Source organism: Pristis pectinata, chromosome 15 (genome assembly GCF_009764475.1).
Source record: "Pristis pectinata isolate sPriPec2 chromosome 15, sPriPec2.1.pri, whole genome shotgun sequence".
NCBI classification, from domain to species: Eukaryota; Metazoa; Chordata; class Chondrichthyes; order Rhinopristiformes; family Pristidae; genus Pristis; species Pristis pectinata.
In genome coordinates this window covers 22274656-22291535 of record NC_067419.1, presented here as the reverse complement: position 1 = coordinate 22291535, position 16880 = coordinate 22274656, and the positions used below count along the sequence as shown (strand labels likewise).

At 39.5% G+C, this 16880-nt stretch overlaps 1 protein-coding gene across 1 annotated transcript in view; it reads right to left on the bottom strand.

Moving 5' to 3' along the window:
- The window catches only part of LOC127578230 (sodium- and chloride-dependent GABA transporter 1-like), a 34115-nt gene that overhangs the window by 6455 nt on the left and 10780 nt on the right, over window positions 1-16880 (bottom strand). The window contains exons 5-12 of the mRNA XM_052029980.1: window positions 16119-16251; window positions 15602-15736; window positions 12351-12454; window positions 11116-11240; window positions 7923-8035; window positions 4640-4771; window positions 3079-3181; window positions 869-969 (exon numbers count right to left, since the gene is read on the bottom strand). Coding sequence (XP_051885940.1) covers window positions 869-969; window positions 3079-3181; window positions 4640-4771; window positions 7923-8035; window positions 11116-11240; window positions 12351-12454; window positions 15602-15736; window positions 16119-16251 — 946 coding nt within the window. The remainder of the gene's footprint in view (window positions 1-868; window positions 970-3078; window positions 3182-4639; window positions 4772-7922; window positions 8036-11115; window positions 11241-12350; window positions 12455-15601; window positions 15737-16118; window positions 16252-16880) is intronic.

Below are 16880 nucleotides of genomic sequence, written 5' to 3'. Positions count from 1 at the left end.
ACCAGATAATGGTAGAAACATAGGAAGACAAGCCACCGTTGGTGGTGGTCTAGCTACGACTACAGAAACAAGAATGCAACCAAGCAAGTGAGGGTAGTGAGGCAACCACATCAAAGGATGCAGACAGGTCAAGAAGGACGAGAAAGATCTAATACTTTTATAATTAGTAGTTTTGATCAGAGTTTTTGAAGCATTGTTGTTTGGTGGGAGGGGCAGAAACCCAATTGATGAGATGTAAACAAGGTATTTTTGGGAAAATGAACAGTTTCCTGGATCTCATCTATTTAGCCATTCTTTGCTTATTGAAGGAATTCAGTGCTCCGAGATATTACAGTCAAGCTGTCATCTCCTTCTTATATTTAACGTGATTTTTTTCCCTTTAGCCCAGGAACAAACAGGTCAATATACTGAACATCTAAGAATACAGATGCTGAACTCCCCTGTTAGGACAGACCAGGGTTTGAATGAGAAGTGTCCTGATTGGAAACAAGGCATATATTTTGCTTTCTGTTCTGTTCAGACTGTTGTATTACTTTCTGGCTCATGACAAAAACTAAGTTGCCCTAAGTAGGTCAGGAAACATAAATGGTGTGGTGTCCAGGGTAAGTTCATGTACATTGTTTATCTCATGAAACGATATTGGAACCAGAACATCAGAGTGGTCAGGACAGAAAATAATAGGTATATGAAGAAACGTACATGCAAATAAAGAAATGAAGTTAATAATGAATAGAAAAGAAGCTCCTTGCATCATACTAATGTTTTTTTTACACTGCTCCAAAGAGCAAAAACATCACTTAAATCCACTTTTGTCTTTGAATGTTCTTGACAGGTTTATAAGAATGCTAAAAAGAGGTCTTTGCCTTACCAGAACTATAATGGGTGTAAAGTATACCCAACAAAGCTTCCACCAAATGCAAGGCTTGTACCCAATCATTTCCTCAATGTTTTTATAAAACTTGTTAACTCCTGTGAACAAAATAAAATATATATTTCTCTTTATATTATTACCAGAATCATTTACATGAATCATTTTTATCTGAAGGTCTAATTATATCCAAGTGATTAGCAAATGTTTGACTCACAGGGCTCACTGCAGAAAGTTACCCAACATTCTTATAATTTAATCAAAGGAGCAAAAACAGGCCACTATGAAGATGACCATTCAATCCTCCTTTGGATCCGGGATCAGATCCCTGAAACTTGTAGCAACATTGAAACATGGAAATAGGACACCCTCAAGTCTGGTCCACCATTCAATGGGATCAAGCCTGTTACTAGCATTCAACCAAGAACTGAAATCTACTGAACCTCCTGTGGACTGGCTGACAATAAACTCTAGGCAGTGGTTGACTCTTAATTTCCTTATTCAGATCAAGGATAATTAGGGATTGTCATTAAAAGCTGGCCTTGCCTCCAATTCCCACATCCAATGAAAGAATTTAAAAAGAAATCTATTCTAAATCTACATTTCTGATATTTCCCATTAATACCATGTTGGCTTTTCTACATGGTTGTCTAATCACTGCATTTTCATATTCCACAGTTTCATTGTTGTTGCCAAGAAACCATGAACTGAACTTTCAGTTAAATCTATTTCTGTTCTGTTTAACTCTACCCCAAATGTCTCCTCCATCTCCTGACCACCCATTACATCCTTTGTTATTACTGAAGTCAATTAATCCTTAACCACTACTACACTTTCTATCATGTTGCCTGTTTCCTGTAAACTTAATAACATGCTATATTTAGTTCCTAATCATGACTGTCTCTAAAAGATGTTTCAGTACATGACTATGCCACAGACTCCAAGCTGAAGTTTTGCCTGCAGTTCATTCAGCTTTCCCTTTATTATCTGTAGAACTGCAACCTCAGTTTCTTGTGCTAAACACACATATAATAGTACATGTTGTTGTACCCCCCTCCCCCCACTGAAACGGAGTTCCATTAAAATCATTAGTACTGAATTTCAGAATAGAATATATATTATGCATATGCTATAATGGGCTTTAGCACAAGCAACCAAGGGCAAACATTTTGCATCTGCTTAAAGAATGCTCATTAGGCCACATAACCCAATCTGCCTTTCTGCTCCAATGTTTTGCTCTGGTACATTTCAATTTTGTATGTTTACTGCATAATAGCATAAATAATAGTGCTGCACACATAATAAATAACATTACTGAAGAAATAGTGCATGACATTCACAATCTCTTCAGACCCCCCCCCCCTCCTCCCCCAGGCAATATTATGAACAGTGGGCAGAAAGTAGGCAAACCTGAGGAATCCAGAAGCTGCAGTTCCCTGCTGTGCAATTGCCATTGCTGAAATACATTACATCAGCAGCAATTTCCAGTGATGGAAAGCAGTGGGAATCTAGCTGAGTTCTCTCTCAGAAGGGACATACTTACCTCTTTGTTCCTATAGTCTGTTTTAATTTCTAGCCAAATAGGGATCACTTGCCAGTATGACTTCTGACTTCATTATCTAAGTGATGCAGCCACTACAAGTACCATGGCGATACAAATTTCACTGATTTAGAGATATAAGAAAGATAAGTTAGAGACCCAGAAGAAAAAAAGCCGAAGATTGATTTTCTCTCTCAACCTTTCCTGGATTGCCAGACTCCTTCTGGGAAGGCAAGCAAGAAGCCTTTTCCCAAGCATTGAGCAATGCTATTTTTGTATTCATCCCTGGGTGCCGTGAATAGCAATCTAGGGATGACCCTGAACTTTAGAGAAGAAATTCCTTTGATCACTTAGCTGCCTTCTGACAGCTGAGGTCCTCTTAAGAATTAAATGCTGTGTGATGGATGAAGTTAAAAATGTAAGGATCTCATCAATTGTACTTGGATCTGTTTCTTTCTGATAATCATCTTCACCTTTGTTGTTCTAAAACCACAAACTCTGCGCAACCTAATATAATTGATACAGATATCTGCTGCATTTAATTGGCCATTAAAATGTGTTCTTTTTCATAGCTTACTGGGGAGAATAAAAGGGCTCACATGAAAATATATCACATTCATTTGTTTCTTAATAATAAGAGAACCAGGTAATACTTAAAGCAGCTACTAACCATAAAACCAAGATATTGAGATAGTCTCAAAGAAAACCAGAAAGAGCAGGGTCATCCCACTAGCGGAATAATAGTCAAACAGCTTGAACACATAGAGGCCACCCTGTATTTAGAAACAGAAACAAAGTTCAGAAATGCAAGGTGTAAAAATATACAAATGCATTTAGAAATTATCTTCTCAGGGTATCCTTTGTAAATCAGTTTAGAATATGGGACAAAATGCAAAAGTTGGTAATGCAATTGTGCTTTGGGACAGCAAATTCAACAACTGTTAAAGTGCACAAAAGGTCATACCAACTGAGGTCACACCAACCGAGGTCACCAACTAACAATGAAATCCACTAACAACACTGGAGAAATTCACCAACACAAAACCAGGGGAAACAAACCTGCATCCAGGAGCAATAACTTAGGAATTTGGTACTTTGCACTAACCCAGCTTACCCAGCTTACCCAGCAGTAGCAATGGTAGTCCATTGATTCACCTTACAGAACAGCAACTTCAATAACCCACTCCTGCTTTCCCGGTGAAATAGTATAGAGTTTTAAGTTACAGAGCAACACAATGGTGAAATGTGGGAATCTGTTATTAAGTTGCTTCAATAAGTTCTGTCTGAGCACAAACCCAATCTCTTTCTCATAGGGAGGAAAAGGAAATCCATCCAAAAGTTTATTTAGGCCACCATGTTATACCTCCTAAACAAATATTTTAGTGTGGTATTCACTGCCTGTAAAGGTAATGGAAACAGAGTCAATCAGAGTTTTCATAAGAGAATTGGGAAACTTGCAAGGCTATGGGGAAGTTATAAGGGAATGGTTCTGAATGGAATACCTAACAAGGAGCAGGCATGGATTCAATTGGCTGAATGGCTTCCTGTGCCATAACAATGGTATGATTCCTTGATTCTAAGTAGTGTTCCAGGACCCTGTGAGTAGGTCACTCAGTTATCACAGTTGGCATTTCTTGGTGTTTCTGACCAGCAGATTAAAAATGTATAGATGTTTTGAGAAGTGGTAGTATAGTAATACTTCATTTTGAACTTTTTCTAGATTACTAGATTCAATTATTTCATCTCCATTGATTGTCATTGGTTCTAAGTGAACTGCCTTTGAGCACATTCAACTGGACAATCAACAAACTACGGCTCAACTTTGATAATAATTTATCATGTTGCTACAAAATTGCCAACATCATTCAAAAATAGGTAATATGCCGAATCCAAAATGCCAATCCATTTCAGTAGAGGCACACCTTCTGAGCTTACAGTTTATACACATGAGATAAAATGTTTTACTTTCCACCTGACCTTTGCTATCATTGGCTGAGGAGCATCTGAATACTGAAGCAAGATTCAAAAAGGTTTGGCAATCACACACCTAACCTGAATTAGCATGGAGTACATAAAAAAGGTTGAATTATAAACTCAGCTCTGACCAAAGCACACTTGAGCTGTAGAGAAATCCACACTTGTTTAAGTTGGAATGTTTATACACATCCAGTCTACAGTCTGCAGAGCACAGTACAAACGAGACATGTCTTAGGGTATTATTTCAAATGTACCTGAGTAACATTACTTAATCCAATGAGGTATGAAATGAGGCACACCAATGCAATGAACAGCTTTTTATGAGATCGCAGGCTTTGAGGGTATTCGTCCATTAGGGCAGTAACAAAGCCTTCCACTGTGCAGAACTAAAACAAAGGAGTAATTAGATAGAAACGACATGAAGAATATAACAACAAGGAATGCAAACACTAGATTCAGGAAAAGTAAAGTCATTGTTCTTATTAGATTCTTGGATCAGGAATTAGTCCTCTGAGATTCCTATATTAAATGTTCATGTGAATATTTAATACAAAAATTCTAAGGGAACTAATACAGAGAAATGGTTTTGTTCAGTCACCATGTTATACAGGGCTGTCAGTGTCACTTAAATGGAGGGCTACATGCTTTCTTTCTTTTTCAATCTTTTTATTAGTTTTCAAATCAATACAGATTAATATATCAATGTTTATACACGTAATACAAAGAGATCAGGAGAACAATCATGACATGGATAATCATAAAGAACAATAGAGTATAAAAAAACTGTAGATCCAATGATCTGTTAGTGAATGAATATAATATAAAAGAAAAAGATTTATTATAAAATAAAATTTTTTTTTAAAAACCCCAAAACAATAAGAAAAATTATAAACAATATATCAAACCAAACTAAGCTAAAGAAATAAAAATTCAAAAAAAAACTGGACTAAAATTTCTCAATAGAAACAGAGCAATATTATGTCATCAACTCCGTTCCTCTAAATTGAAAGGTTGAGGGCTACATGCTTGAGGTGAAACTACAAGCTTACTTTGACTAGCAAAGGAGAACCAGTACCAGTAGGAATAGGCTGCTGTGAAGCCAGGTAATCAAAAGGAAATGGATTGCTCAAGCTCATCAGTACATAACACAACAGAATACCTATACCAGAGCAGTTACCCAGAATGATGGAAGAACCTAAGAAGGCAGGAGGGATTAGTTTAGATGGGAATTTTATTACTAATGTAATTGGTTCGGCACAACATCATGGGCCGAAGGGCCTGCTCCTGTGCTGTACTGTTCTATGTTCTTATGTTCAGTCTATGACCAAGAAACTGATAATTTTTGAGAAGACTGTGACCTGGATGATTCAGGAACATTTGCACACAGGATCCAATTTTCCACATAGCAGAGGCCGTGATCATCAGCTCAGATAAATTCCAGGCTGCCTCTAAAATATTAGTGCACGGTCTGCCTACAGATGTATCAGGGTGGGGTGGGTGGTAAGCAATGTTACAGCTGCATCATTCAGCCGGGTCAACAACTTTATTATTTTCAACATGTGAGGGAGAAATAGAATTTCAGCTTTCCCAAATTCTAAGGGAGAAGGGAAATGTAGCTCATGGGTATTCAAGCCCCAATTATTTAACCAGGTCTTGAAAAAGATTGCAAAGTTTATAGGCACCTTAAAGATACTATTGGAGCCTGCTCAATAAACATATTCAAAATTATATTTTTGTCGAATCTTAAGTAGGAACTAAAAGGGCTTTTTTGAGGGCCTCAGAGTGCCCAAGGCTGCCTCAGTTCAGCATTCTTACTCCAGCTCTTTTGAGTATTTCTGGTGTTGTTCTTTTGTACTTTTCTACCACCCGGGATATGGTGAAGCTACAGAAAACAGCAGTATACATGGCTCCTGGGGTTACGGAAGACCTGACTATAGAAATCCAAGTTTACACAAATTCTCCCATAAAATTTAAAGCATTTTTCAACACAGGAAAGTTATTTACAGAAATGCAAACACCTTCAGGAGTTATGGAATAGGTATAGCAGCTAATTAATTCAAAAGACAACCACTGCTCAAAAAAACTGTTTACATGTAACCACCCCTCAGCAATCAAACAGATCTCAAATCTAAGCAATCTGTTTAACGTAATACAGAAGAATGTATTGGTAAACAGTTTAGAGTAAAGAGTAAACCACTTTGTGTGGGACTGGACTCACATTTATATTAGACCAGGTAAGGATTCCTGGTTTTCTTCTCAAAAGTACATTAAGTGTTTTATGACAATCCACAACTCTTATGGATACCAGACTTTTATTCCAAATTTATCTGCATTTTTTAAATTTCAAATTCACTAACTCTCATGGTGGGAAGTGAACCCACATCTTTGGAGTAATTTTCCAGTAACAACAACAACCTCCACTGATTTAGAGCCAAGACAATGCACAGGAGTGAATCTCATGCAAAATTTGACAAGGATCCAAGCAGAAAGCTGTTAAAACAAAGGGCCAAAAGCTTGATCAAAGAGAGATTTGCAGGAACGTTTTAAAGGTGCAGAGGGAGGTAAAAAGTTCAAAAGATTTAGGGAAAGAATTCTTGGGTTTAGTGACCAAATAGCTGGGAGTGGCCACCAATGGTGGAGTGAAAGGCCAGGAATGTACAGATAGTGAAATGATACAAAATTAGAGGAAATTACAGAGCTGGGAGGATGAGGCGATGGAGGGATTTATAAACATGATTGTGAATTTTAAAATATAGGCATTACTGGATTGTGAGCCAATGTAAGCTGGTTAACACAGAGAAAATGGGTCAACGGGACTTGATGGGAATTAGGATATGAGGAGTAGAACTTTGGATGAGCTCAAGTTAACAAAGAGAGGAAGGTGGGAGGTGACCAAGAGTGAATTTAAAACCCACAATGATATGGATGAGTTTCAGCAGCTGGTGGGTTGAGGCAAGGGCAGTGCCATGAAGTGGAAGTGGTTGGTTTTAATATGGAAGCTTAGCTCAAAGTCAAATAACGAGATAACTGCTTCTCCATCATACACCATTGCAGTGATGATTAGGTGCCATACTCAGCTCTGCAAATTCAATGTTCTGTCACAAAGTGTCAAAATGCTGCTATCAATAGACTGAAGAATTTTCATGGCCCATATATTGAGTTCAGAGGTCATGGCTGTCCCTTTAACTGAAAACTAGACAGGTATGGGCAGGAATAGTGGATGTTCCCAATCTTGATCATTAGCTGATGATTCCTGCAAGTTGAAGCATGCATGTGAATATTAGGTGAAGGACGTGTTCAACTTTGTGCATTTCAGGATCAAATAACTCACAATCTAGCTCTCACATGTGAATAAAAATCATATTAATGTCCCAAAGCAGAAAAGCAATAGCATCTTCAGGTGGGAAGGAAGTAAAGAAAAATAACAATTTTAATTCAAAATTCATCACAATGTTTTGCTCCTTTGATGCCTGATGAAATATTGCTGATACCATATCAGAAATTACGGTTATTACTTTACACAATTTCAGTACTAACCTGTGAGTCAAGACCAAGCATCAGTAACATGGAGAAAAAGAGAATGGCCCATAGTGAAGCTGGATTCAGCTGTGTCACAGCCTGTGGATAAGCCAGAAATGCCAGCCCGGGACCTGTGCATGAAATCACAAGGACATTTCAGATGATGCTCCAGAACTAAAAGGCAGTAGAAAAACTCATTAAAATGCACCTATTCCACAGAAAACATACAATAAGGGTATAGAGGCCCTGCTGCTGGCACAGATTGGAATGATAATCCTGCCTGCCTCAGTCCAGATCTTTACTTGGGCTCAGGAAGTCTGAATCAGGAACATATCAGCAGTATCTAGACCACTGGAGGAATTTTCAGAGCAACCTGGCTGCTTAAATAGCAGGTAAGATTCCATGGTTATCAAGGAGTGTGGTATATCCATTTGTGGTTGCACTAGTGGTTTCAGCCACAAGAGTGGAGAATCTCCTAGTAATAGAGATGAGAATTTCTTTTATTAAAGAGTACACAGTGATTTATTTTACCCACTGAAGTTAGACGTCCACCCACTACCTCCCCTGCCATAACAAGCTGGTTTTGCAATGGTGTGCATTATTCGGCTACTCACATATCTATTTCTGTTTCAACACACACAAAATGCTGGAGAAACTCAGCAGGTCAGGCAGCATCTATGGAGGGAAGTAAGTAGTCGATGTTTCAGGTCAAGACCCTTCTTCAGGACTGGAAAGGAAGAGGGCAGAAGCCAGAATAAGAAGTTCGGGGAAGGGGGAGGAGCACAGGCTGGCTGGTGATAGGTGAGTCCAGGTGAGAGGGGGAAGGTAGGTGGGGGGGAGGTGAAAGGGAGTTGTGTGAGAAGCTGGGAGGTGATAGGTGGAAGAGGCAAAGGGCTGAAGAAGAAGGAATCTAATAGGAGAGGGCAGTAGACCATGGAATAAAGGGAAGGAGATGGGGAACCAGAGGGAGGTGATGGGCAGGTCATGAAGGCAGGGGAGGGGAAAGAGAAGGGGTGAAGGGAACCAAAGGAATGATGGAAAACAAAGGGGGTGGGAGGGAAAACAGAGGGGAGGGGTTACCGGAAGTTGGAGAAATCGATGTTGAGGCCGTCAGGTTGGAGACTACCATTGCGGAATATGAAGTGCTGTTCTTCCAACCTGCGTCTGGCTTCAATGTGGCAGTAGAGAAGGCCATGGATAGACATGTCAGTATGGGAATGGGAAGTGGAATTGCAGTGGCTGGCCATCGGGAGATCCTGGCTGTTGTGGCGGACGGAGTGAAGGTATGCTTCCATTTTTGTTTGATCAGAACTAATCCTACTGATTATTATTATTTTATCAAGTCTTAATAGAACATAGAAAACCTACAGCACAATTCAGGCCCACAAAGTTGTGCCGAACATGTCCCTACCTTAGAAATTACTAGGCTTACGCATAGCCCTCTATTTTTCCAAGTTCCATGTACCTATCCAAAAGTCTCTTAAAAGGCCCTATCGTATCCTCCTCCACCACTGTTGCCGGCAGCACATTCCACGCACTCACCACTCTGAGTAAGAAACTTACCCCTGACATCTCCTCTATACCTACTCCCCAGCACATTAAACCTGTGTCCTCTTGTGGCAACCATTTCAGCCCTGGGAAAAAGCCTCTGACTATCCACAGGATCAATGCCTCTCATCATCTTATATACCTCTATCAGGTCACCCCTCATCCTCTGTCGATCCAAGGATAAAAGGCCAAGTTCACTCAGCCTGTTTTCATAAGGCATGCTCCCCAATCCAGGCAACATCCTTGTAAATCTCCTCTGCACCCTTTCTATGGCTTCCACATCCTTCCTGTAGTGAGGCGGCCAGAACTGAGCACAGTACTCCAAGTGGGGTCTGACCAGGGTCCTATAGAGCTGCAACATTACCTCTCGGCTGCTAAGTTCAATTCCACGATTGATGAAGGACAATACACCATATGCCTTCTTAACCACAGAGTCAACCTGTGCAGCTGTTTTGAGTGTCCTATGGACTCGGACCCCAAGATCCCTCTGATCCTCCACACTGCCAAAAGTCTTACCATTAATACTATATTCTGCCATCATATTTGACCTACCAAAATGAACCACTTTCCACTTATCTGGGTTGAACTCCATCTGCCACTTCTCAGCCCAGTTTTGCGTCCTACCTATGTCCCGCTATAACCTCTGACAGCCCTCCACACTATCCACAACACCTCCAACCTTGTGTCATCACCAAACTTACTAACCCATCCCTCCACTTCCTCATCCAGGTCACTTATAAAAATCACAAAGAGTAACGGTTCCAGACAGATCCCTGAGGCACACCACTGGTCACCGACCTCCATGCAGAATATGACCCATCCATAACCACTCTTTGTCTTCTGTGGGCAAGCCAGTTCTGGATCCACAAAGCAATGTCCCCTTGGATCCCATGCCTCCTTACTTTCTCAATAAGCCTTGCATGGGGTACCTTATCAAATGCCTTGCTGAAATCCATATACACTACATCTACTGCTCTCCCTTCATCCATGTGTTTAGTCACATCCTCAAAAAATTCAATCAGGCTCGTAAGACAGGACCTGCCGTTGACAAAGCTATGCTGACTATTCCTAATCATATTATACCTCTCCAAATGTTCATAAATCCTGCCTCTCAGGATCTTCTCCATCAATTTACCAACCACTGAAGTAAGACTCACTGGTCTATAATTTCCTGGGCTATCTCTACTCCCTTTCTTGAGTAAGGGAACAACATCCGCAACCCTCCAGTCCTCCGGAACTTCTCCCTTCCCCATTGATGATGCAAAGATCATTGCCAGAGGCTCAGCAATCTCCTCCCTAGCCTCCCACAGTAGTCTGGGGTACATCTCATCCAGTCCTGGCGACATATCCAATAGTATGGACAGATACTGTGAATGGGATACTTTAGCTGAGCTGATACAATAAATAGCAAGACATTGACAACAATGATCAAGCTGGAAGTTCTACCTATTATAGATATTTCTGCAATCTGCTTGATGGATGGAACATGGAAGTAACTCAGTAATACCCCACTGAAGCCCAGTACCTAAATACAGCATATTTAAAATACCTACAAACCTGTATGTCTCCTCTGTTATGCAAATATTAGGTTTGACTCTTCCATTACATATAGTCAAGTATTAATGAGCATCAAGGATGATGGCATGAAAATCTCTGTTCTTACCTGATGAAGCAAGCTCACTTATTGGTTTCTTTGTGATGTGGGACATGAATCCAATGACAGAGAAAATGACTAATCCAGCAAATATGCTCGTACAGGAGTTTATGCTGCACACAATAAGGCAATCTCTGGAAGGTAAAGCAGACAGATGGAATTCATTTAAAGGATCTCAAATATAATTAATCTTGCTTCCAGAGTGACTGATAGGGAGCTAATCTTTAAGTATTAGTTAATTTGGAAAATGATGTTAGATCTTCAAAAATATTCCTTTCTGTTATTTTTCATTCTTATTTTCTCATTGCCTTTCAATCACTCCAACTTATGCACTGTTGTGTGCTCCAGTGAACATGCAGGAGACCTGTTCTCTGGCAATGTCATTGACTGTTTTCTAGCCAGGCTGCCAAAAGGAGCATTAAACTATCCTGGGAAAGGCTTGTGAAAATGTGGAGTGACAGGATCTGTAAAATATTTATTACCTTTATAAATACTGTGATAATGGAAAATAAATACTAATCTTCCCCCCAGCTTTCTCATGTAATCACATATTGGAGTTGGGTGTCAGTCTTCTGATAGTTCTGGGGATGGCTGATAATTTTTTTAAAATTACAGATAGCGCAAATTGACCTGGAAATTTTAACAAGTAGAGCAATGTTTTTATGTACCATATAATGGAATATTGCAAATATTTTAGAAAACCCAATGAATAAAACTGATTGTCTCTGTGTGTAGCCTGTGTGCCTGTGTATGTCTGTGTGTTTATCACTGTTTGTAAGGAACTAGCACAATCATGATGTGATTTCTTGTACCACAACAGCAACCACATTTCTTCACTGACTTCCTGAAAGGGATGTGAAAGGTGCTATATAAATATTAAGCTTTGTTTCTTCCTTTTATTTCTAATCTGCAAGGAGGTCATTGCCTTTCACTTTAATCTAATGTTAAATGCTTTTCTGTAAAGTTTATATCAGTGGTTGTAAAAAGCCTTCTTGCAATAACAGGAATCGCAGACCATAGGGAATAAATTCAAGTGTCACAACAAGTGATTAATTATGCTTTAGCTACAAGGGCAGAAATCAAAGGTCTCGTTTGTGTTGCAGTATGTGGACACGACAATATTTTAGGATGATGTAACCACTACATCAAGCTATAGGCTCAGTTTCAGCAAAGATTGAAACTGTAAAGTATTCATATTAAGTTAATTGCAATTCCAACTAAGTGATTTACCCATAAACATTTACCTGTAAACATTGTTGTGGAAGCTATTATAGCTGCCCAAAGCAATAAGTGATCCCAGACCAAGTCCATAGGAGAAGAAAATCTGTGTGGCTGCATCAAGCCAGACCTATAATAAGAGGAAAACACACTCATTGTGGGAAATTAATAAATCAGTAGTTCATCAAAAGCAAATACCTACAACAAAATAAATGTATATTTATTAATGTAGTCAGCTGAGAGAAGGATACTAATAGATTTCAAGATAATATAGACAGACTGATGGTATAGGCAGCAACAAACAATCTGCTGGAGGAGCTTAGCGGGTCAAGCAACATCCGTGTGGGGAAAGGACTTGTTGGCATTTCAGGTCGAGACCCTGCACCAGGTGTTACAGGCAAATACAGTACGTGGTAGATAAAATTTAATGCAAAACAAGTGTTACATTTTGATAGGCAAAGTGAAGATATGCAACATAAATTAGGGGGCACAGGTCTAGTACAGCTGCAGGAAAAGAGAGATCTAGGTTTATATGTGCACAAATTGTTGGAAATGGTAAAAAAAGTGGTTCAAAAAAAGCCTTACAAGTAGAGACATAGAGTACTAGAGCAATTGATGAAATTTTGTTGAATGTTGGTTCAACCTCAACAGGAGCAGTGTGTCCACTTCTGGACTCCACACTTTAGGAAGGATATGAAGGCCTTAGAGAGGATGCAGCAGATTTACTACTATGATTCCAGGATGAGGGACCTTATAATTACAGATTGTATAGATAGATTGGAGAAAATGGTTTTGTTCTTGAAACAGGGAAGCTCATAAGGGGATCTGATTAAAATCAGTTAAGATCCAGATAGACATAGAGAGAATCTGTTTGCATTGACAGAAAGGTCAAGAGCCAGAAGACACAAAAGGAAGATGATTTGCAAAAGAACAAAATGTGATGTGAGGAAAAGTTTTTTTGCTGTATATCAATGAGGTCTTATCTGGAGTACTCATAAAAACTTAGTCTCCTTATTTAAGAAGGAATTTACTTGCACTGGAAGTAATTCAGATAAAATTCACTAGGTTGCTTGAAAATTAAAACATTGCAGAGGTTGGAATTCTGAAATAAAGATAGGAAATGCTTGAAATACACAGCAGATCAACTAACATTTGTGCATAGAGAAACAGAGTTAACAATCAGGTCATTGACCTATAACATCAACTCTAGTTCTCTCTCCACAAATCCTGCCAGATCCACTGAATATTTCCAACATTTTCTGCTTTATTTTAATATATTCATTCTTGCAATGAAGGGGGTGCCTCATGAGGAAAAGTTGTGCAGGTTGGATGTATACTCATTTAGTTTAGAAGAAAGAAGGGTGATTTTATTGAAGCAGGTAAGATAAAAAGGGGGCTTGAGAAGGTGGATGTTGCAAGGATGTTTCCCCTTCTAAGGGAATATAGAACCAGGGTTTCAGAATAAGGGGGTTGCCCATTTAAGACAGAGTTAAAGAGGAGATTATCCTCTCAGAGAGTCATAAATCTTTGAATATCCCTATCGAGATAGGAAGGACACAGTATCATTGTACTATAGGGGAGCCAAGATTTATACAGAATGGAAAAGGAAGTTAGAGCTAGATCCAGGATCAGATCAGCCACAAGCTCATTGAGTGGCAGACCAAGCTCACAGGATCGGGTGGCCTTCTCCTGCTCCCATTTCTGATGTTTCTTATGGATGACTAGAATTTGAAATGCATGACCAAGGGAGTAGTGGAGGCAAATTCAATCAATGCATTCAACAGACAACTATTTGAAAGGGGGAAAAAAAACTGCAGTCCACAGGGAGAGGGTGGGGGAGTGAGACTAGCTTGAGTATTCTTGCAAAAAGTCAGTTAAGATTCAATAGGCTAAATAGGCTCCATTCCTGCTGTAAACTTTCTGTGCCTCCATGATCATCCTAACCAGACCAATGAAAATTATAATCCACCATAATGAGAGATGCTTGAAACATGCTGCTAGGGGAAGGGGGGAGGGGGGTTGGGTTTAGTGGAAATGGATACGATAGTGATGCTTAAGAGGTATTTAGACAGGCACATGAACACGCAGGGAATTAAGGAATACAGATCATGGGCAGACAGATGGGGTTTGGCATCATGGTCAGCACAGACATTGTGGGATGAAGGACCTGTTCCCATATTATACAGTTCTATGTTCCATAATTACTTACTATGGTGCAGATAGAGGCCATGCAGCCCATCATGCCCATGCCTGCTCCCAGTACAGCAACCTCATCAATCTCATTCTCCTTCTTATTTCCCAGTAACTTATTCTCCTCCACATGCCCATCTATTACTTTTTCGATTCTTTTGCCATTTATTTTCATTATGGGTAACTTACAGTAGCCAGTTAACCTACTAGCATGTCTTTGGGATGTAGGAGGATACCGGAGCAATCAGAGGAAACTCACGCAGTCACAGGGATATCATGCAAACTCCCCACATTCAGCACCAGGAGCAGAGTCAAACCCAGGTAGCGGGAGCTATGGGGCATAGGCACTAATCGCTGCACTGCTCTGCTACTAATTTTACCAATGGTAGTAGGGCAAGGAATTTCATTTACATTAGGAAGGAAGAAATTTCTTCTCCGATAAATCAATTCAGCTTTTTATAAACCAGGATCGGAACATTTGTTCAGCTTTCTAAAACCAAGAGAATACAATGTGTAAAACCTGTCCAAATAATTTATCATTTTCAATACTGATACCATTTTGGTAAAACTCTGCTGTACCCCTCCATAGCCAATAAACCATTCCTGAGACCTGCTGCCTAAAACTCTGCACAAGAATGCACATAATCTGATGAACTGTTAACTGTCCATTCCTCAGTACCCTCTCTTAGTCAGAATGCATTCAATGCATCCCTTATGAACACTGTGTAGAAGATTGGTGTCCTTGTGCATGATTCTGTAGAAGGGAAGAGAGGTTGAAGGTGATTCGGCAAGTCACTGCACTGACCTAAGTAGGAAACAGAAGTTATGACAAAACATATTTTTGAAAGGATAATATTGCATTGAACAGGAGAATTTCATACAACCTATCAAGTTCCTCCCTTCAAAATGTAATATGCAGTGACAAGACTATATCCAGCTTTGGAAGGTGAAAATCCAAAGGAAAAAAGCTCCAAATCTTCTGCCTCCCTCAAGGCCACAAGTTGATACTCAGTGGTTACAGTTGATATTACTTTGCATCATATTGCATGAAAACTACAGTTAAATTGAAAATCCACATTTTACTCACTTCCGAGCTTGAGAGTTTGTTGAAATTGGGAGTTAGGTAGAACAAAATCCCTTCCTTTGCTCCTGGGAGAGTCACTCCACGGAAGAATAAAATGATCAACATGACATAGGGGTAAGTGGCAGAAAAGTACACAACCTAGTTAGGTAAAGCAGAGAGAAAAACCACAAAATTAGAAGCATGAATACAAGACATGACAGAATATTCTGCAACAGAGACTGTATCTTTACCATTAGGTAGGGCATCCAACCTTGCAATCTTCCAGGAAGTAAAGATTAATCTCAGATTCCAGCACTCAGATTCTGAACTATTTTTTATTCTCCTGGATATGATTATATGCAGTGCAGGACAAAAAAACAGAGGTAACTACAATATTTCTGCTTGGAAAGGCTTGTAAAACAGTCAGGTTTCATTTCTAAGACCAACTTTACTGAGCTCAATTATACTAAATGAGAACCATTTTCTTGACTTTTCTTGACTTTTCTGAAGGTAAAGTGAAAGAGGAATGCATTGATCCCACCTTTCCCGTCCATTCCACGCCTTTCCAGATTGAGAAATAAACAAGGATCCAAGAGAGGGCCAGCGTGCCAGCCAGAGGCCATCGCAAATTCCCTGGTTCATCTAGACCATTGGTAATTTGGTGCATATTTCGCCTGAAAGTACATAAAATATAAAATGTGGTGTACATTTATCATCTCACAGCAATATATACAGTAAATCTCCCTGGTTTCTTTTTATCTTTTATGGCTACATCCTCAAATGAGTTTTCTCATCTTTCAACTCAATCATATCAATTTCTCATCAGGTATTATCTCCCATTATATAAAACTTACAGTATAACTTATCTCCTCCAACCGGACAAAGAACTATTCTCTAGTAATATGTTTTTGGAACAGTAACCATGTGTCACATGAAAGCAATCCAAAGTGACCGTCTCACCCAGTTCTCTTCCTCAGTGAAAATATTTATTTTTGTTCCCATATTCCCACAATGATGTGCAGGTAATTGACAACTGTATGGACACAGCATTTGCAGTTCCACTGCAGGCCGAGATGATGACTTCTGAAGTTTGAAGGCCATTTGGTGTTTGGGGTTGCGCCGATTGGAGAAGCAGGATTGCTCTTTGACTTCAGCATACTAATGACTAATCTCAGAGTTTGGAAATGTACCCACGTGAAAATCATTATATAACAGTACGTCCCTCTTATGCTTCATTTATTGAAGCTCCACAACAGGAGCTGAGGTCAGACAATATATATGGAACAATATGAGAAAACAGTGA